This window comes from Mesoplodon bidens (assembly GCF_964165515.1).
Source record: "Mesoplodon bidens genome assembly, chromosome: 4".
Lineage (NCBI taxonomy): Eukaryota > Metazoa > Chordata > Mammalia > Artiodactyla > Ziphiidae > Mesoplodon > Mesoplodon bidens.
The window spans coordinates 137,438,913-137,460,596 of record NC_138160.1 but is presented as its reverse complement, the minus strand read 5'-3'; the positions used below and the strand labels follow the sequence as shown (position 1 = coordinate 137,460,596).

The window sequence follows — 21,684 nt, the reverse complement described above, 5'->3', positions numbered from 1 at the left end:
AATTCTTAAGGAAAATGTTTACCAAATATGTACCCCATCCAAACACTGAAGAACTAAGTAAATGGAAGGATTTAACATGTTCCTAGATGGGACGACTTCAAAATGTTAAGATGTCAATTTGCCCCACAATGATCTATAAATTCAGTTCAATTCCACATAAAAACTCCAGGAGACTTTATTTATTTATTTTTAATTGATGTGTTGATTCTAAAATTTATAAGGATATACAAAGCACTTAGAGTAGCCAAAAGAACTTTGAAAAACAAAAGTCAAATTGGAGGACTCACTACCAATTGCAAAACTAAGTATAAAGTTACAGTGTTCTTGGCCTAAAGGATCAAAACATAAATCAGGGTACTAGGTAGAGCCCAGATGTCCAGACATATGTGGACAACCAATTTTTGACAAAGGTGCCAAGGCAATTCAATGGGAGAAAGGGAAATCTTTTCAGTGAATGGTGATAAACAACTAAATATCAACATCAAAAAAAAAAAAACCCTACACCTCATACCATACACAAAATAAAAGGAACCAAAGGGAAGCAGTGGTTAAGAATCCGCCTGCCAATGAAGGGGACACGGGTTCGATCCCTGGTCAGGGAAGATCCCACCATGCTGCAGAGCAACTAAGCCCGTGCACCTAGAGCCCGTGCTCCACAACAGGAGAAGCCATAACTCGCTGCAACTAGAGAAAGCTCGTGCACAGCAACGAAGACCCAACACAGTCAAAAAAAAAAAAAAAAAAAAAAAAAGAACCAAAGGGACTTTCCTGGCAGTCCAGTGGTTAAGACCCCGTGCTTCCACTGCAGGGGCACGGGTTCGATCCCTGGCTGCAGAACAAAGATCCCATGTGCTACGCAGCACAACCGAAAAAAACAAAAAAGAACCAAAGACCTAAATGTAAAACCTAGAACTATAAAACACACAGTAGGAAAATCTTTGTGGCCTGGGGGTAGACAAAGATTTGTTAGACAGGACACAAAAAGCATTAAATGATAAAAGAAAAAATTGATAAATTCAATCTCATTAAATTTGAAGATATCCAATCTTCAAAAGACAGCATTAAAACAATGAAAAAGCAAGCTGTAGAGTGGTAGAAAATATTCCTAATACTTATATCTGACAAAGGACTTTATCCAGAATATATATGTTTTTAAAAGCTCTTAAAACACAATAAGATAAGCAAACCAAAAAGCAGGGAAAATGTTGGACACCTCACAAAAGATGTAGAAATGATACACAAGCACATGAAAAGATACCCAACTTCATTAGTCAACAGACAAATGCAAACCAAAACCATATTGAGATATCCACCTCAATAGCCAAAATATGTTTTTTAAAATAACAATGTCAGGATATGGTAAAGATGTGTAAAAACTGAAACTTTCATTCATTGCAGGTAGGAGTCTAAGTGGTCAAATCATTATAGAAAACAGCCAATTCTCCTATAATTAATTATATACACTTCCCCATGACAATTTCACTCCTAGGTAATTGCCCAAGAGAAAGGAAAACATACATCCACAAAAAGACTTGTATATGAATGCTCATACACGCTTCATTCATAACAGCCAAAAGTGGAAGTGACCCAAATATTCACCAACAGGTCAATGGATAAATCAACTGTGTGTGCGCGCGCGCGCGCGCGCGCGTGTGTGTGTGTGTGTGTGTGTTGGCTGTCCTACGTGACTTACGGGATTTTAGTTCCCTAACCAGGGATTGAAGCCAGCCCTTGGCAGTGAGAGCGTGGAGTCCTAACCACTGGACCACCAGGGAACTGCCCTGGATAAACCAACTGTGACGTAGTTATACAATGGAATACTACTCAGCAATAAAAAGGGACAAACTACTGATACTGGGCTCAGTAAGAGAAGCCTGACACCAAGGACCACATACTATGTGATCCCACTTATGTAAAATTTTAAAACAAGAAGAACAAATCTATTGTGACAAAAAGGAGATCAGTGCTGACCTGGGCAGGAAAGCACAGCTTTACTGCAAAAGGGCACAAGGGAACTTCTGAGGTGATGGAGATGTTTTGTATCTTGACTGGGTGATGGTTACATGTGTAGACACTTGTCAAAAACTCTCTAAACTTTGCACTTAAAATAGGTATATGCAAATTATAGCTCAAAAAACAGATTAAAAGAAGTAAAAATATAGAGACCATTTTCGGTCATCATTATGGTGAAGATTAAAAAAACAATGTTAATATAAAAAATAAACAAATATGGAACAATTATACGTAACTTATATATGTATATATGTCATATTAAAATACCACCTGAGAGGGACTTCCCTGGTGGTGCAGTGGTTAAGAATCCACCTACCAATGCAGGGGACACGGATTCGAACCCTGGTCCAGGAAGATCCCACGTGCCACAGAGCAACTAAGCCCGTGTGCCACAACTACTGAGCCCACGTGTCACAACTACTGAAGCCCGCGTGCCTAGAGCCCATGCTCCTCAACAAGAGAAGCCACTGCAATGAGAAGCCCGCACACCGCAACGAAGAGTAGCCCTCGCTCACTGCAACTAGAGAATGCCCTCATGCAGCAACGAAGACCCAACGCAGCCAATAATAAATAAATAAATAAATTTATTTATTTAAAAACAAACAAACAAACAAAAAACCCACCTGAGACCCTTACCCCAGAGATCAGAGCTTACATGACCCATATGGGGAACACCACTTCAGTGCCCTCGACGTGACACATGGGGAAAGACAACCCAGCCTGGCACTCTCACCAGAACGTGTAACCTGAATCTCATCGTGAGTTAGAACCTATCTGAGCAGTCTGCCATTTCAACTAGTCTTCACTCTTCAGAACTATTGATGCCGCGACAAACACTGAAATTCCAAGGAGAAAATGTTGGACATAGGACAACTAATAATTGGGAAGCATGATGCTCTATGACTATTATTTTAATGTTGAATTTCCAGAATGTAGTAACTGTATTATGGTTATGTAAGCAAATGCCCTTGCTTTTAGGAAATATGCCCCCTCGGCATGAACAAAGAGATAAAAGGGGAAGAATGTCTGCATATAACTCCCTAAAGATTCAGGAAAAAAAAACGGCGGGGGGGGCGTTGGGGCTGAGACAGAGACAGAGTAAGAGAGAGAGAGGGAGGAGGGAGAGGGAGAGAGATAGTGACAGAGAATGGGGGAATTAAAGTGAAGAGTATTTGCAAGTCTTTTCTATTCTGGCAGTCTTCCCCAAGCTTGATATTAATGCCAAAGCAAAAGTTAAAAATAAAAATAAAAATAAAAATAAAAATAAAAATAATATTTTAAAAATTTCTAAAGATGAATCCGTTTGGAACTGAGCTTCTCAAATTTGGATGTACATATCAATCACTCAAGCATCCTGGTAAAAATGCACATTATGCCCCTGCGGGTCTGGGGTGGAGCCTGAGAGCCTACAGTTATCAGCCCTTAGGTGGCTTTACTGCTAGCCAGAGGCCAGTGTGGGGGAAGTCTGTCCAAGACAAGTTCCACAGAGTGGAAGACAAGCCTCAGGAAGCCACAGGCTCTCCTCACAAGGGCTTGCAGCAAAGAGCTTGATGTTGGTCTTGAAGCGGGTAAGAATACACCACCCCAAAATATGCCACTTTGGCCTAAGGGCTGTTTTGAGCTGTAGGCAATGGAGAAACAGAAAGACTGCAGAAGTACCCTCCCCCTACTTGCCTAAAGGCAGGGCGTAAATATTCCTTTGTGAAGGACTCCTCCCCTCCTACCAGGGTGGGCAATGTGACTCTTAATAACCAGACAGAACTCCAGACTCTTTATCAGCCCAGAGACAGCATAACAAATTTAACTAAATAACCTTTATCTTCCATTAGTTTCCACATATAGCTGCCTTCCCACAACTTACCAGCCCTTGAAGCTCAAAATCCTCTGTCTTGTCATTTCTCCATAAATGTATTGCCTGTAGTTAAAATGGTATAATTCTCTGGGTCTGACTGCCTTCTAGTTTTCCTTTCATTTCTGTGAGGCATCCCATGGCCATATAAAATAAATATTTTTCACCTGTTAATCTGTCTTTTATCAGCTCAATTTGCAGTTTCCCAGCCACTGAACCTTAGAGAGTAGAAGAAAAAGTTTTTTTCCTCCCTGACAAGTCTCTTAATGAGAAAAAGATGGTAATTGCCACTATTGGTGAAATATGAAAGAAGTCAGTGCTCTAAGACAGCACTGCAGAGGTGCCTGGTTCTGAAGATTCTGAAGAAAAAACTGGCAGTTACGTATTTTTCAAAACAGATATGGATGTTTTTCCCCTGTAAGCCTTGGATAGGTGTCTGTGAATCTACCCCAAACTGCAATAGGAACAAAACACGGTGGGCACGGATGTTCACGGCATCATGTAAGCAAACCCAAGTCCCAGGTCCCGGTAAATGGATCAGTGATGCTCCAATCACTGACAATCTGACACAGCCACTTAGCAGGATACCCAGGGAGCTTTTATATCATATGAAGAAATGCTTACATACACACTGGAGACAAAGCATAAAAACAGGACTCAATGCAGCATAATCCCAGAAAGGCACAAACAAAACAGCAGAGAAAAGAAGGAAGTTCATCAAAACACTCAGAGATCTTCTCAGATAACTGGAAACATGTAATATCCTTTCACTTTCTAAATCTTGCCAATTTTTATAACAAGAATGGGTGGGGGAAATAAATATGTCCATTTGAAATTAAATTTTCTGAGGAGACTTCTGCTGCCTTCTCGAAGATGGAGCAGACATACACTCCTTTAATTCCCCCCACTAAGTACAACTAAAACCCCAGGAAATTATATATTAAAAAAACACAGCAAACTCTCTCTGAAAGGTGGAGAGAGGAAGGCACACCCGCTAGGGACCTCAGACAACACAGCGAGGAACAACAGAGTGGTGAGTACCCTGGTTTTTCTTTCTGCTTCATATATCAAAACTTGAAGCTGAAGGAGCAGGTGACCCCAAAATACCAACAGGCACAGATAAAAATACAACCCTAACAAAAGCCTGTTCTCTCAGCCACAGGACCAGGAAAGTAGCTAGACAGACAATAACCGCTCTAGTCCAGCAAGCACCACAAAAAAACATGGCCCCCCTGGGCTTCCCTGGTGGCGCAGTGGTTGAGAGTCCGCCTGCCACAGGGAACACGGGTTCGTGCCCCAGTCCGGGAAGATCCCACATGCCGCGGAGCAGCTGGGCCCGTGAGCCATGGCCGCTGAGCCTGCGCGTCCGGAGCCTGTGCTCCGCAACGGGAGAGGCCACAACAGTGAGAGGCCCGCGTACTGCAAAAACAAAACAAAACAAAACAAAACATGGCCCTCAACCTCGCTCATGCTAGCAGAGAATGAGTGGGAGCCTAGATTTCCACCCTCACCAGGCTGCAATGAAGTGCCCCAACACCCCCACTGGTGGTCTCAGTGAAGGCCAAGGCCAAGCAGAGAGCTGGGATTTCCATCCTGCTGACTAATAACAGTCCTTCCCCCACACAACCCCAACACACACTGTATCAGTGGAGACCACATGGGGAGCTGGAACTCCCAACCTCCCTCAGAAGCCCAAGACATTTTCAAATGAACCAAATAAAGGTACATTTGTGGACTTCCCTGATGGCACAGTGGTTAAGAAGCCACCTGCCAACGCAGGGGACACGGGTTCGATCCCTGTCCGGGAAGATCCCACATGCCGCGGAGCAACTAAGCCCGTGCGCCACAGCTACTGAGCCTGCGCCCTGGGGCTCGCGTGCCACAACTACTGAAGCCCGAATGCCTAGAGCCCGTGCTCCGCAACGAGAAGCCACCGCAATGAGAAGCCCACGCACTACAACGAAGAGTAGCCCCCGCTCGAGGCAACTAGAGAAAACCCGTGCACAGCAATGAAGACCCAACGCTGCCAAAAAAAAAAAAAAAAAAAAAAAGGTACATTTGCCACCAGCGGACTTATCCTAAAAGAATGGCTAAAGAAAATTCTCTAAACAGAAAGGAAACAATAAAAGAAGGAACTATGGAACATAAGAAAGGAAGAAAGGAAAAAGTTAAGTCAAAATATGAGCAAAGGCGATAGGCTGTCCTTCTCCTTTTTAAGTTTTCTTAAAACTTAAAAAGCACCAGTTGAAGCACAACATTGTTGAAGCACCAGTTATAACACTGTCTGACATGGTTGAAAATGTCTGATGTGGTTCTAAATGTATGTAGAGAAACCATTTAAATCAATTGTATTATAAAAGGAGGAGGGGAAAGGGATGTAAAATTTTGTGATAAGTTATGTATATTTAATACCTAGAGCAACTGAGACAGGAAGGAAGGGGGAAGGGCACAACCATTAAAAAAATGACACAACCATTAAGAACAGGATACCACAAAACCCAGTTAGAACCTACGAGGCCCAAGATGGTGGAAGATCTGACTTCCAGTGGACCTTCAGCCTCATTATACGCTCCTTGTAATACATCAGCATATGCTAAATGACACACCCACAGGCACATAACAGTTCTGAGGCCAACCATAAAAGGCCAAAATACGGGGCGGTGGCGCAATTCCTGGAAATCTCTGTCCCTTCCCCAAAATAACTGGAATAATCCTCCCACTCGTTAGCCTGTGAAATTACCCAGCCCATAAAAACTAACCACCCCATATTTCAGTGCAGCCTCTTGCCCTCTGAGAAGCCCTACATTGTCTGCGGAGTGTGTATCTCTTTAAACAAACGGCTTTCATACTACTATGGCTCGCTCTTGAATTCTTTCCTGTGCGAAGCCAAGGACCCTCACTTAGTGGCTGTCCCAGGAACTCCCCCAAGACCTGGGACATGACCATCCTCTCGTGCCCCATTTTTCCTGCAACACAATCACTAAAAAGCTATATTGACAAAGATTCTTTGCTTGACCAAACTTTAGTCAGGCTCCTGAACCTTCCCCTGGGCCCATCTGTGCACTTCCTTGAAAAACTCAATTTTAGCATAAGTCAGTTTAACCAGAATATCCTGTCTTCCACATCTGATTGGCTTCCTCATCCTAGGTGATGTCTGGTCACCCTGGCCTGTCTGCAGCAAGAAACCTGTCAGGTTGGTCTAGCCAGAATCCCTTCTATCCCTGATGCTTTCTCTTAGTAATTTTCCATCCACTGACCCCACCCTGCTCCTTGGCTATAAGCTATAAGTTCCCATTTGCCCATGCTGTATTTGGAATTAAGCCCCACCTCTCTCCTCCACTGTAAAATTCTGTTACAGTGGTCCCTATACCTGTCAAGATGGTCCTGAATAAAGTCTGCCTTACCATCTGTAACAAGCATCATTGAATATTTTTTAACAATATAAAGATATACACTTGACAATGCACTAGGCAAACAGAAATGGAATTCTTCAAAATGTTCAAGTAACCCACAGGAAGTCAAGAAAAAGAAAATGAAGAAACAAAAAACAGAATAGAAAAAAAAAAAAAACAGAACAGACTTAAGCCCTAATGTGCCAATAATTACATTAAATACAAATGGTCTATGTACATCAGTTAAAACACAGTGATTGGCAGAATGGATTAAAAAACATAACCCAACTACATGCTATCTAAAAGAAACTCACTTCAAACATAATGATACAGACAGGTTGGAAGTGAAAGGGTGGAAAATATTTAATATGCAATTATTAATCAAAAGAAAGAGTAGCTATATTTATATCAGATAAGTATGTCAGAACAAAGAAAATTATCAGAGAGAGGGGGACATTACATATAATAATAAAAGGGTCAATCCAACAAGAAGGCATAGCAATCCTAAATGTGTATGTCTCAAACAAAAGAGCTGCAAAATATGTGAAGCAAAAACTGACAGAACGGAAAAGAGAAATAGACAAATCAACTACTATAGTTGACAAATCAGCTACTATAGTTGGAGACTTCGACATCCCTCTCTCAAAAACTAATACAACAATCAATTAGAAAATAAGCAAGGATACAGAAGAACTCAATAGCACCATCAACAAATAGGAGCCAATCAGCATTTATAGAACACTTCACTAGACAACAGCAAAATGTTTTGTTATTCAAATGGCCACAGAATATATACCAAGACAGACCATACACTGGGGTCATCGAAATCCTGGAAGGAGAGGAGAAACTCCCAACAAATTTGAAGGAGTTGAAATAATACAGTGTGTTCTCTGAAAACAATGGAATTGAACTAGATATTAATGAATAATAGAAAGGTAAGGGGAAAATCTCCAAACCCTTGGAAATTTAACACCACACTTCTAAAGTGTGATAAAGAAGTCTCAAGGGAAATTTAAAAATACATTGAAGTGACTGAAAACAAAAATACATTGTATTATAATCTGTGGGACCTTGTTAAAGCAGTGAGTAGCTAAACCAGGGAAATTTATAGCACTAAAATGCTTAAATCAGAAATGCTTACATTTGAGTCTCAAATCAATTATCTAAGCTCCCACCTCAAGAATCCAGAAAGGGAATAGTAAAACAAACCCAAACATGCTAAATGAAGAAAATAATATGAGAGCAGAAATCAATGAAATTGAAAACAGAAAAATAATAGAGAAAAATCAATGAAATAAAGAACTAGTTCTTTGAAAATATCAATAAAATTGAAAACCTCTGAAATGACTGACAAAGAAAAAGGCACAAATTTTCAATATCAGGAATGAAACAGGGATATCACAGACCCTGCTGATAACAGAAAGGATGATAAAGGAAAACTACAAATCACTCCACACACAAAAATTTAACAACTTAGATGAAATGAAACAATTCTTTGAAAAATACATACTATCACAACTCATCTACTATGAAACAGATAGTATGAATAGCCCTATAACCACTAAGGAAGTTTAATATATAATTAAAATATCACACACAACCCACCCTACCCCCAAACCTTCAGGTTCTTATAGTTTCAGCAGATAGTATGAATAGCCTTATAACCACTAAGGAAGTTTAATATATAATTAAAATACCACATACAACCCACCCCACCCCCAAACTTTCAGGTTCTTATAGTTTCACTAGAGTATCCTACCAAATGTTCAAAGAACGAACACTAATTCTATACAATCTCTTTTAGAAAACAAGAAGAGGGGACACTTCCCAATTCATCTTCTGAAGCTAGTATTACCCTGAACAAGACTAGGCAAAGACAGTAAAGAAAACAAACAAACAAAAATCACTGACAGGTATCTCTCATCAACATAGATATAAAAATCCTTAACAAAATAATAGCTAATAAAATTCAGCAATATATAAATAGAATTTTATATCATGACAAGAAGGCGTTTATTCCAGGGAAGCAAGGCTGGTTCAATATTCAAAAGTCAATCAATACAATCCGTAATATTAACAGCCTAAAGAAAATTCACATGATCATATCAACTGAAGTAGAAAAGGTTTTGACAAATTCAACAATCACACATAATAAAAACTCCAGAAAAACAGGAATTAAGAAACTTACTCAACTTGATAATTTATTTAAAATTTACAGCTAACATTATACTTGATTGTGACAGACTGAATACATTCCCCCTAATATTGGGAACAAGGCAAGGATGGATGTCTGTCCCCACTGCTGCTATTCAACATTGTGCTGGGAGTTCTAGCCAGTGGAATGAGGCAAGAAAAGGAAATAAAAACATTAAAACTGGAAAGAAAGAAAGAAAACTGCCTTTATTTGCAGATGACACGATTGTCTACACAGAAAATCCAGGAACTGTTTAAAATAAAATAAAAACCCAAAACTCTCCTTAAACTGATGTATGAATCCAGCAAGGTCACAGAATAGAAAATAAACATACAAAAATCAATTGTGTTTCTTATACTATAAATGGATGTGTTATCATCAAAATTAAAAATAAAATTTAAAATTGCTCAAAAAATGAAGTACCTATGTATAAATCTAACAAAACACATACAAAATTTATATCTAAGAACTACATAACAGTGATCAAAGAAATCAAAAAAATAAGTAAATGGAGAAGCATTCTGCACTCACAGACTGAAAGATCCGGATGATAAAAATGTCAATGCTCCCCAAATTGATATATAGGTTTAACAAAATTCCTATCAAAATCTCAGTTATACCCTTAATAGATATGGACAAGATTATTCTAAAATTCACAGAGAAAGGCAAAGGGACTAAAATAGCTAAAATAATTTTGAGAAAAAAAAATTAAAAAGGAGGAATCAATCTACCTAATTTCAAGACTTAGTATATAGGTACAGTAATCAAAATTATGTACTATTAGTAGAGAGAGAGACAAATAGATTAACGGAAAAGAACAGAGAACCTGGGAAAAGACCCACACAAATATGCTCAATGGATTTTTGATAAAGGATTAAAAGCAATTCAGTGGGGGAAAGAAAACGTATTCAACAAATGGTGCCGGAGCAACTGGACGTCCACCGGCAAAAAAACATGAACCTTGACCTAAGTCTCACACCTTATACAAAACTTAGAGATCATGGATTTAAATGTAAATGGATTACAGATCATGGATTAAATGTATCATGGACTTAAACATAAAATGCGTACGTAAGTATATAACTTTTAGGAAAAAACAGGAGAAAATCTTTGGGATCTAAAACTAAGCAAAGAGTTCTTAGACTTTACACCAAAAGCATGATCCTTAAAAGGAAAAACTCACAATCTGGACTTAATCCAAATTTAACACTTTTGCTCTGCTAAAAACTCTGTTAAAGGGATGGAAAGACAAGTTCCAGAGTGAGAGGATATATTTGCAAAACACATATCCAACAAAGGACAAGTATCTAGAATATATACTGAGCTCTTGAAACAACAGTGAAAAAGTAAATGGTCCAATTAGAACACAGGCAAAAGTCATGAAGAAACACTTCACATAAGAGGATATTCACATGGCAGATAAGCACATGAAAAGATGTACAACATTATTAGTCACTAGGGAAATGCAAATTTAAACCATAATGAGATATCACTTATCAGAATGGCTAAAATAAAAAAAGTGACAACAAATGGTGGGAGGATGTGAAAAATGTAGATCAGTCATACATTGTTCATAGGAATGCAAAATGGTACAGTCACTCTGGAAAAGGATGTAGTAGTTCCCTGAAAAACTAAATATGCACTTGCCATTCAACCCAACAACTGAATGCCTGAGCATTTACCCCAAAGAAATGAAGACCGATGTTCACACAAAACCTGTACACAAATGTTTACAGCAGCTTTATGCAAAATGGCCCCAAACTGGAAACAACCTAGACGTCCTTCAACGGGTAACGGGTTAAACAAACTGTGGTATATCCAAACCAAGGAATTCTACTTGGCACTAAAAAAGGAAAGGACTACTGATACGTGTAAAACCCTGGCTGAAGCTCCACAGAATTAGCTGACAGTCAATTCCCAAATGTTACATATTGTATAAACCCATTTATGTAATTTTTTTGAAATGACAACATTACAGAGATGTAAAACAGATTAGTGGTTGTCAGAGAAGGATGAGAGCATGGGATAAAAGAGAAGTGGGCTTGGCTATAAAAGGCAACATGAAGGATCCTCCAGTGAAGCAAATGATCTGTATTCTATATGTATCAATGTCAATATGCTAGTTGTGATACTGTATTATATTTTTACAAGATGTTACCATTTAGTGTAAAAGTACAAGGGATCTCTTGTTATTTCTTACAACTACATGTGAATCTACAATTGTGTAAAAAAATAAAAAATATATAAACTTTATGTGCAGCCATGATCATAGCAGCATTATTTATAATAAAAGGTGTGTCCATCAATGAATGAACAGATAAACAAAATGCGTTACATACATACCATGGATTACTCGGCCTTAAAAAGGAAGGAGATTCTGACACGTTACGTCATGGATGAACCTTGAGGACATTACGCTAAATGAAATAAGTCAGTCAGAAAAAGACAAATACTGTGGGATTCCACTTATATGAGCTGTCTAGCGTAGTCAAATCATAGAAAAAGTAGAATGGTGGTTTCAAGGGGCTGGGGGTATGAGGGAATGGAGGGGAATTAATTACTTAATTTGTGAGGAATTTCAACTTGGCAAAATGAAAAAATACTGGAGATTGGCTACACAACAATGTGAATATGTTTAACATTACTGAACACTTAAAAACACTACTGTACATTAGAAATGGTTAAGATACTAAATTTTATGTTATACACATTCTACCACAAATGAATTTTTTTTTAAAAACTAAAAAAAAAAAAAAAAGACCTTCACAATGGTGATTTCTAGTGCACTAGGCAGAAACTATCCTCAATAGAGTGATAAAACAGCATTGTTTATCAAAATCTGCATTTTCCTTTCACAAGATGAAAACCGAAGCTCATTAGATATTAAATTCACAGTATCTCCTTGTGTGTCATACTGGTCAAAGGTATCAAGTTTTAATAAGAAACATGAGTTTCATCTCCTTTGGGTCATTTGTGTTCAACAACTATCACAGTACATAGTAGATGCTGAAACAGGTGTGCTGAGCACTAGGGCCCATGAGTACAGCGCTGAGGGAATAGAGACACCCCATCCCATGTACCCTGGTTAATTCCTTCCTATCCTGAGCCCTCTCTACTCCCCAAGTTTAAAGTCTTATCGAATGCACTGTGCGGACAGCAAACTTGAGATGTGTTTCCTGTGCATCTACTGTCCTTCAGTCTTCCAGCTGCCAGGGAACCAGAAACAAAACAAAGTCCATACCTTCACACAGCCCATTCTTGTGGGACGAGATGACTCTGTGGTACAGTAACTAGATTTTATGCCAGCCAATGGAAAGCGTTAGAAATAAAAATGAAGGGGTATGGTGGGAAGCCAAGGCCGAAGGCAGAAACTGGGCTGAAAAGAGGTGGGTGAGAGCACCTGCCAGACCAACACCAGCCCCTATCCTGTGAGGACAACTGAGAAAGTAAAAAGTAAGCCTCGTGAGGGAACATGGAAGGGGAAAATGCAGAGGAGATTCCCTAACAACTCACTGCATGGTTGTGTGACGGTGCTGAAATAATCTGTGCTTTTTTCCTCCATTTCCTAATATTTCTGAAATAGCTACTACAGTGATTATTATTAAATTAAAAAAAATACCCTATGAAGTAAAAGAGTGAAGAGGTCTCTCTTTTTTCACAGGAAAGGAACTCTAAGATGCCGAGAGGACAACAGACGAGGACTCCAGGGCATTTGTTTTCCACCATCCTTGTCTGCACAAAGGCTCCCGAAGATGACAAACAAGCCAGCATGGTGAACAGCCAGGACTACACAGGCAGGAGGGATGCAGAAGAGCATTTTACAAACTCATGCCCTTCCTGTATTAGTTTTTCTCTGCTAGGGCTGAACAACCTGTGGGGCAGACAGCAAGCTGGCTGAGATCCTGGAAAAGCTGCCATGCGGCTTAGAAAGAGGCAAATATGGGGTTCTCAAAGACCCTTGAAGAAATCACTCACCGGGGGCAGCTGGAGGGCAGTCACCTGCTGTGCGTCCCTCAAACTCGCTTCCTGAAGAAGGGAGGTGTCTTGCAGGACTGAAAGAGATCAGAAATGGATAGCTCATAAAATCCTGGGTCTCTTTTTTCACCTGTAGAAAGAGGATTACCAGATGATGCACACAAAAAGCACCTGTGGGACTTCCCTGGTGGTGCAGTGGTTTAGAATCCGCCTGCCAATGCAGGGGACACGGGTTTGATCCCTGGTCCAGGAAGATCCCACATGCCGCGGGGCAACTAAACCCATGTACCGCAACTACTGAGCCTGCACTCTAGAACCGACAAGCCACAACTACTGAAGCCCGTGCACCTAGAGCCTGTGCTCCGCAACAAGAGAAGCCACCGCAAATCACAATGAAGAGTAGCCCCCGCTCGCTGCAACTAGAGAAAGACTGCACGCAACAACAAAGACCTAACATAGCCAATAAATAAATAAATAATTTAAGTAAAAAAAAAAAAAAAAAGCACTCGCAAAATAAGGATTTCTGTCATTTTGCTTTCAGACATGTCAGTGGGGGCAGTAACAGGGAGTGCCTGGGTTCCAGTTGGCTCTGCCACCAACTAGCTATGTGACTCCCTGCAGGTCCAGGGACCTCAGCTGTATCATCCACAATACAAGGGAAAAGAAGGTTAAAGCTCCATGGAGTAAAAGGGGTAAGAGCTGTTAGCAATTAAGATTACTGTGGGACTCCAGTGTCATATAAATTTATACATTTATAAGTTTATAAATTGCAAAGCTCTTTAAGAAAGACTATTATCTCTAACAGATGCTCCTGGAAGAGCACTTCCCACAGTGCCCAACCACCATCACTCAAAATGTGTACACATTGTAGGGCTTCCCTGGTGGCGCAGTGGTTGGGAGTCTGCCTGCCGATGCAGGGGACATGGGTTCGTGCCCCGGTCCGGGAAGATCCCACATGCCGCGGAGCGGCTGGGCCCATGAACCATGGCCGCTGAGCCTGCGCGTCCGGATCCTGTGCTCCGCAATGGGAGAGGCCACAACAGTGAGAGGCCCGTGTACCGCAAAAAAAAAAAAAAAAAAAGGGCTTCCCTGGTGGCGCAGTGGTTGAGAGTCTGCCTGCCGATGCAGGGGACACGGGTTCGTGCCCCGGTCTGGGAAGATCCCACATGCCGCGGAGTGGCTGGGCCCGTGAGCCATGGCCGCTGAGCCTGCGCGTCCGGAGCCTGTGCTCTGCAACGGGAGAGGCCACAACAGTGAGAGGCCCACATACCGCAAAAAAAAAAAAAAAAAAAAAAGTGTACACATTGTAGTACTGGGATCATCTCACTCTCCCTTATCAAGGGCCTCTGCTACATTCTCGTATGATTTCTCTCCCCTGACCAGCACATGCCCAGGCTTCTGCAAGAAGTGAGCCACACACCTGGCCCACGGTGCAGCCATGTCAGAGTGAGCTGTGTTTCAAAAGGTACTCCTTTCACAGAATAAGCTGCACTATCATCTCTCAGTTTGGAGAAAATCTGGGAGGTTAACTGCAGCTCATAGTGTGAAATCAGTGTCAAAGCTAACATCAGAAGCCAGAGTTCCTCACCTTTCACACCTGGGACATAAAGCTTTTGGCAAACAGCAGGGGCAGGTGTGGCTATTGGGAACAACAGCCTGAGACAGGAGCCAGCTCAGACCAGCAGTGACATTTGGGTGGGGGGTGTGTGAGGAGAATTCCCCACGGAAGGCAGCCTCATCACTCTGCTGCCAGAAGCTCAGGCTAGGTGGGCATGGATTTGAGGAAGGCATGTTTTAATTCTGCTCTCATACCTACCACCTTCTGGGGTGTAAAACACAGCCCTACCCTATCTTTCACCAAGATAAATGAGCACATCGACGCTTTAAAGATTACTTTGTGGCTTCCCTGGTGCCGCAGTGGTTGAGAGTCCGCCTGCCGATGCAGGGGACACGGGTTCGTGCCGCGGTCCGGGAGGATCCCACATGCCGCGGAGCGGCTGGGCCTGTGAGCCATGGCCGCTGGGCCTGCGCTTCCGGAGCCTGTGCTCCGCAACGGGAGAGGCCACAACAGTGAGAGGCCCGCGTACCGCAAAAAAAAAAAAAAAAAAAAGATTACTATGGACAGCTTTCAGCCTCTAAACAAAATCTATATTTTGGGGAAACGCTTCAAGATTAGGAACTATATGGCTTTTACTGGAAGTGCTTCACAATGATAAATCACCTGAATGTTTAAGGTGTCCTTAATAGCTAACTCTCATCATGCCTACTTTGTCCATTCATTATTGCTCAAGGAAATGGAAGCACTGACCCTTTTGACCCAAAGCCCATCCATGGTAGCTGGATTATCTCAGAACTTCACCAGGAAGTGAGTAGGCTGCTACAGTTCCTGAAGCACCTCCTCCTCCTGAGGGTCCTGTCATGGCCATCATCAACCTGCATAACCCAGGCTGCTTGCAAATGCGTTGTTTATTTGGGCAAATGGTTGTTTCTCATGCCTGTGGTTATGGGCTGAATTGCATCCCTGCGAAATTCATATGTTGAAGTCCCAACCCCCAGTACCTCAGAATGGGACTAGATTTGGACATAGGGCTTTTCAAGAGATAATTAAGTTACAATGAGGTAATTGGGGTGAGCCCTAATCCAATATGCCTGATGCTCTTATAATAAGAGGAGATTAGGACACAGACACACAGAGGGAAGACCACGTGAGGAAACAGGGAGAAGATGGCTGCCTAGAAGCCAAGGAGAATCAGGTCTTAGGAGAAACTTGATCTAGGACTTCCAGCTTTCAGAACCGGGAGACAATAAATTTGTTGTTTAAGCTGCCCAGTCTGTGGGACTTTATTATGGCAGCCCAAACAAACTAGCACATGTCTTGACTTTTAACCAAGGAGAGGCTGGAGAGTTAATTTGATTTGTACAGAAATCAGTATAGTTTCACACATAAAGAAATGTAATATGTAACTTTTAAAAACTGAAAACCTTATTACAATGACAAGGACAACTTCTGTGAATCATAATAACGCATTCCTGCTCTCCTCATTCTTTCTTTTTCCATCTATAACTGTAGCACAACTGTAGCACAAGTCTGCCCAAACTAACCCTCACACCCTACAGGTCACTTCCTTCAAGCTGAGAGCACCACTTCTTTCCATGATGATTAATTAATTCAACTAGAAATCATGGGCAGGAACTCCCTTGTTGTCCAGTGGTTAGGACTCCATGATTCCACTGCAGGGGGTACGAGTTTGATCCCTGGTCAGGGAACTAAGATCCCGCATGCTGCATGATGCAGCAAAAAAAAAATAAAAAAATAAAAAAAAAAAATCATGGACAGCTCAGGCCCCCTGTTCAGTATTTTATGGGTATCCAGGCATACCTCATTTTATTGCACTCTGCAGATATTACTTTTTAAAAAGACTGAAGGTTTGCGGCAACCTTGCATCAAACAAGCCTACTGGCACCATTTTCCCAACAGAATTTGCTCACTTCATGTTTCTGTGTCACATTTTGGTAATTCTTATAATATTTCAAACTTTTCCATTATTGTATTCGTTACGGTGATCTGTGATCAGTGATCTTTAATGTTACTATTGTAATTGTTTTGGGGTGCCGTAAACCATGCCCATATAAGACAACAAACTTAACTGATAAATGTTGTGTGTGTTCCAATGGCTCCCACACTTCTCTCCCTCTCCTCGGGCCTCTCTATTCTGTGAGACACAACAATACTGAAATTAGGCCAATTAATAACCCTACAATAGCCTCTAAGTGTTCACATGAAAGGAAGAGCCGCATACCTCTCACTTTAAATCAAAAGAAGAAATAATTAAACTTAGTGAGGAAGGCATGTCAAAAGCTGAGATAGGCTGAAAGCTAGGCCTCTTGCACCAAACAGCCAAGCTGCAAATGCAAACAAAAAGTTATTGAAAGAAATTAAAAGTGCTACTCGAATGAACACACAAGAAAGCGAAAACAGTCTTCTTGCTGACATGGTGAAAGTTTTAGTGGTCTGGAGAGATCAAACCAGCCACAACATTCCCTTAAGCGAAAACCTAATCCATAACAAAGCCCTAGTTCTCTTCAATCTATTAAGGTTGAGAGAGGTGAGGAAGCTGAAAAAGAAAAGTTTGAAGCTAGCAGAGGTTGGTTCACGAGGTTTAAGGGGAAAAGCCGGTCTCCATAACATAAAAGTCCAAGGTAAAGCAGCCAGTCATCCAGAAGATTTAGCTAAGATCACTAAATGAAGGTGGCTACACTGCACAACAGACTTTCAGTTTAGACACAATAGCCTTATATTGGAAGAAGATGCCACCTATAGGACTATCAGAGCTAGAGAGAAGGCAATGCCTGTCTTCAAAGCTTCCAAGGTCAGGCTGACTCTCTTGTTAGGTGCTAATGCATTTGGTGACTTTAAGTTGAAACCAGTGCTCATTTACAATTCCAAAACTCCTAAAACTTCCCTTAAGAATTATGCTAAATCTACTCTGTCTGTGCTCTATAAATGGAACAAAGCCTAGATGACAGCACATCTGGTTACAACATGGTTTACTGAATATTTTAAGCCCACTGTTGAGATCTACTGCTCAGAAAAAAAGATTCCTTTCAAAATAGTACTGCTTTTTGACTAGTCACCCAAGAGCTCCCTGATGAGATGTACGAGATTAACATTGTTTTCATGCCTGCTAACCTAACATCCATTCTGAAGCCCACAGGTCAAAGAGTAGTTTCACGTTTCAAGTCTTATCATTTAAGAAATACATTTCACATGGCAATAGCTGCCATACACAGTGATTCTTCTGATGGATCTGGACAAAGTTAACTGAAAATCTCCTGGAAAGGATTCACCGTTCTAGATGCCAGTAAGAACATTCACGGGAATTCCCTGGCAGTCCACTGGTTAGGACTCGGTGCTTTCACTGCCGGGGCCCAGGTTCAATCTCTGGTTGGGGAACTAAGATCCCACAAGCTGCGTGGCACAGCCAGAAAAAAAAGAAAAAAAAAAGAACATTCATGGGAAGAGATCAAAATATCAACATTAACAGAAATCTGAAAGAAGGTGATACCCATCCTCATGGATAACTTTGAGAGGTTCAAGACTTGAGTGGAGGAAGAAACTGCAGGTGTGGTGGAAACAGCAAAGAGAACCAGAATTGGAAGTGGAGCTTGAAGATGTGACTGAATTGCGACAATCTCATGATAAAACTTGAATGGATGAGGAGTTGCTTCTTATGGACGAGTAAAGAAAGTGGTTTCTTGAGATGGAATCTACTCCTGGTGAAGATGCTGTGAAGACTACTGAAATGACAATAAAGGATTTAGAATATTATATGAACTTAGTTGATAAAGCAATGGCAGAGTTTGAGAGGACTGACTCCAATTTTAAAAGGAAAGAAGTTCTGTGGGTAAAATGCTATAAAACAGCATTACATGCTACAGAGAAATTGTTCGTGAAAGGAACGATTCAATCGATGAGGCAAACTTCATTGTGGTCTTATTTTAAGAAATTGCCAGTCACCCCAACCTTCAGCAACCACCATCCTGATCAGTCAGCAGCCATCAGCATGGAGGCAAGACCCTTCACCAGCAAAAAGATTTCATTGTGCTGAAGGCTCAGCAATAAAATATTTTCAATTAACGTATGTACATTGATCTTTTAGACATAATGCTATTGGACACTTAATAGACTAAAGTGTAAATACAAATTTTATATGTACTGGGAAACCAAAATTTCATGTGACTCACTTTATTGAGATTATCTCCACTGGACAGACCAGGAAACTGAGGTTTGCAGAGTTTAGAAGCATGCCCCGGGTCATACCTGGAGGATTCAAAGCCAAGTGTATCTGCTGCCAAAGCCACCTGACTGTGGCCATTAGTGCATTTTGTACAGATATTCAGACACGTCTAGCCAACATCCATGCTCCAAGTCCTGAAGATATCACCCTATCCCCTAGGAAGCATTTTTATATTTCTTTGCAATATTATAACAATCCTGAGAGCAGAAGTTGTTTGGCTGGGGAAAGAGAGGTTCAGAGAGACAAGAGGACATGGCCATGCTCAGCTCCCCACACAGGCCCTACTGGGACAGCGACGGTGCCCAGCTGTCCCCAGACCAACAAAGCCCAGAGGTGCGTCCTCAAAGAGACAAGATGATGCAGCCTCAAAAACACCTACCCATAGTAGAGGTCCCTCTGGGCAGACCTGGCACCCATGAAGAGGATACTCTCATGAGATTCTGATTGAATTGCTCTAGGGAAGGACCAGATGCTGAAAATGGTTCCAGGATACTTAGGGGGAAGGAGAGAACTAAAAATGTCAAGAGCTACTTCCAAGTGCACAGGACTAGGTACAAACACCCCTTCCCCACTCCCTTGGGCTTCCTACCTGGGTCCCCGCTGAGCTGGCCCGAGAGTCTGCTTGGAAGCCCGGGGCCCTGAGCCAGGGCCATGGGCTGGGCGTCCTGGCTCTTTGCAAGGTCACTCTGGGGTTCTGCTGGCAGCCGCTCCTGCTCCTGGTCTGGAGGGCTGTCCCCATCGTCAATCACCACGGGGTCTTCACAGTGCTTGAGCTGCAATCCCAGAGAGGGCTTTTCAGAGCTCGGTGGAGAGGTCCCTGGCCAGATGAGGACCAGCAACTGTGCCAGGGACTGGCAAACCCCTCCCTCCCTGGGCCTGCTGACTGTTGACTCTACCACTAGAAGCTCAGTCTCAGGCTTGTACAGGGCTATAAAGGGGGGGGGTAACATAACCATGCCACCAATTAGGGCCTTTAGGGAATGGAATCTGCTTTTTTAGGAAACCAAACTTCAATGTGGGCATAACCGAGGCACACAGCTCTAGATGGAATTCCTCATCCCTGGCCAGGGGATGCGTGACCCCACCAAACCATCAAAGCACAAGGTGGCCCCCCTTTCCACATCTGCTGCCCAGCCCCACTCTCTCCCTCTCCTTTCCCATCCTCCCAGCCAGCCCAGCCCGGCTCCCTCTGCTCACCCATTGCCAGGGTCTCCCCGGCTCTCGTTCCAGTGCCTCCACAGCAGCCACAGCCTGATCGCCACTCTCAGGTTCCTGGGCCCGCACCCAGCCCTGGATCTCCCGGGGCAGGATGGCCAGAAACTGCTCCAGCACCAGCAGCTCCAGAATTTGCTCCTTGGTGTGCCTTTCGGGCCGCAGCCAGCCCCGGCACAGGTCCCAGAGGCGGTGCAGGGCTTCCCGGGGGCCCGCCGCCTCCTGGTAGCAGAAACGTCGGAAGAGGCGGCGGGAGGACTCGGGGCTGGGAAGCTCACCCTGGGGGCTAGGGTTCTCTCCCGGCGGGCTCCTCATTTTCCTGGGCTCCTCACTTTCCTTCGGAGCCAAGACTCGGGGGCACAGGGCTGTGGGCATGATGGGATTTGATGGGGGTCAGCAGCAGAAGACGACCCTATTTCCAAACAGAAATCACTGGCTTCAATGTTCTGGTCTCCTGCAGTAGTTTTTTGGGGGTGGTGATGGGAAAAGTGAAAGAGCCCACAGAGACCAGCCCTTGGGAGAAGCCCTGGGACATGTGAGAAGTGTCAGTGTGGATGATCCTTACACAAAGGGAGAGAAGGAATGACCCCATTCCCAAAAGCATCATTTTGTGATTCCCCTAACTGGGTGACTGGACAAACAAGGCGGGGAGTCCAGGAGAAAATCAGTGGCATTTCAACGTGACACTGGCGTTCCAAGCATCCCAGGAGACCAACCGGGCCGCATGCAGGAGAGAGATGTAATTAACGCTCTGTGGTACCTTCGGTGTCCAGGTCCTCCTGGAAAGGACCTGAAATGGATGAGCTGAGAAGGCCGCTATCTTGAGGCTTCAGAGCCAAAGGCACCGTCCTTGCCCTTGAGACCTTTACAAAATGAGCTAGAAGGACAAAGACAGACATGCACAGGAAAAGTCTTCAAAGCTGATCCAGGAAATTCATCCTGCTGGTGGCTAGGGCTGACGATCAGTGCTAGACACAGACTGAGAATCAGCCTTGCTCAGTGGAATATGCACTGGGAAGCAGGGAATAAAGCAGACAGCCTAGAAGATCCCCAGACAAGAGATGGAGAAAGTCAAAAGAGGCAGCCACGTCCTGAGTTTCTTACAGAAAAATAACATTATGTATTTAAAAACATCAGTGCTTTCAGATGAACCTCGACCCAACTCACTAAAGTCTGAATAGTAAACTTTAGCATATATTTAACGATGTCTGGACCTTCCACCTGGCCTCCACCCATCTTGCCTTCTCTTCT

The 21,684-nt window shown here is 42.5% G+C and overlaps 1 protein-coding gene across 3 annotated transcripts in view; it reads right to left on the bottom strand.

The window, feature by feature from the left end:
- ZNF496 (zinc finger protein 496) overlaps positions 1–21,684 on the bottom strand; it is a 41,325-nt gene that overhangs the window by 17,997 nt on the left and 1,644 nt on the right. For all 3 annotated transcript variants that reach the window (XM_081232502.1, XM_081232504.1, XM_081232503.1), the window contains exons 3-6: positions 21,194–21,310; positions 20,419–20,845; positions 19,811–19,994; positions 13,424–13,500 (exon numbers count right to left, since the gene is read on the bottom strand). In XM_081232502.1, the coding sequence (XP_081088628.1) occupies positions 13,424–13,500; positions 19,811–19,994; positions 20,419–20,808 (651 nt within the window). In that variant the 5' untranslated portion in view covers positions 20,809–20,845; positions 21,194–21,310. The remainder of the gene's footprint in view (positions 1–13,423; positions 13,501–19,810; positions 19,995–20,418; positions 20,846–21,193; positions 21,311–21,684) is intronic.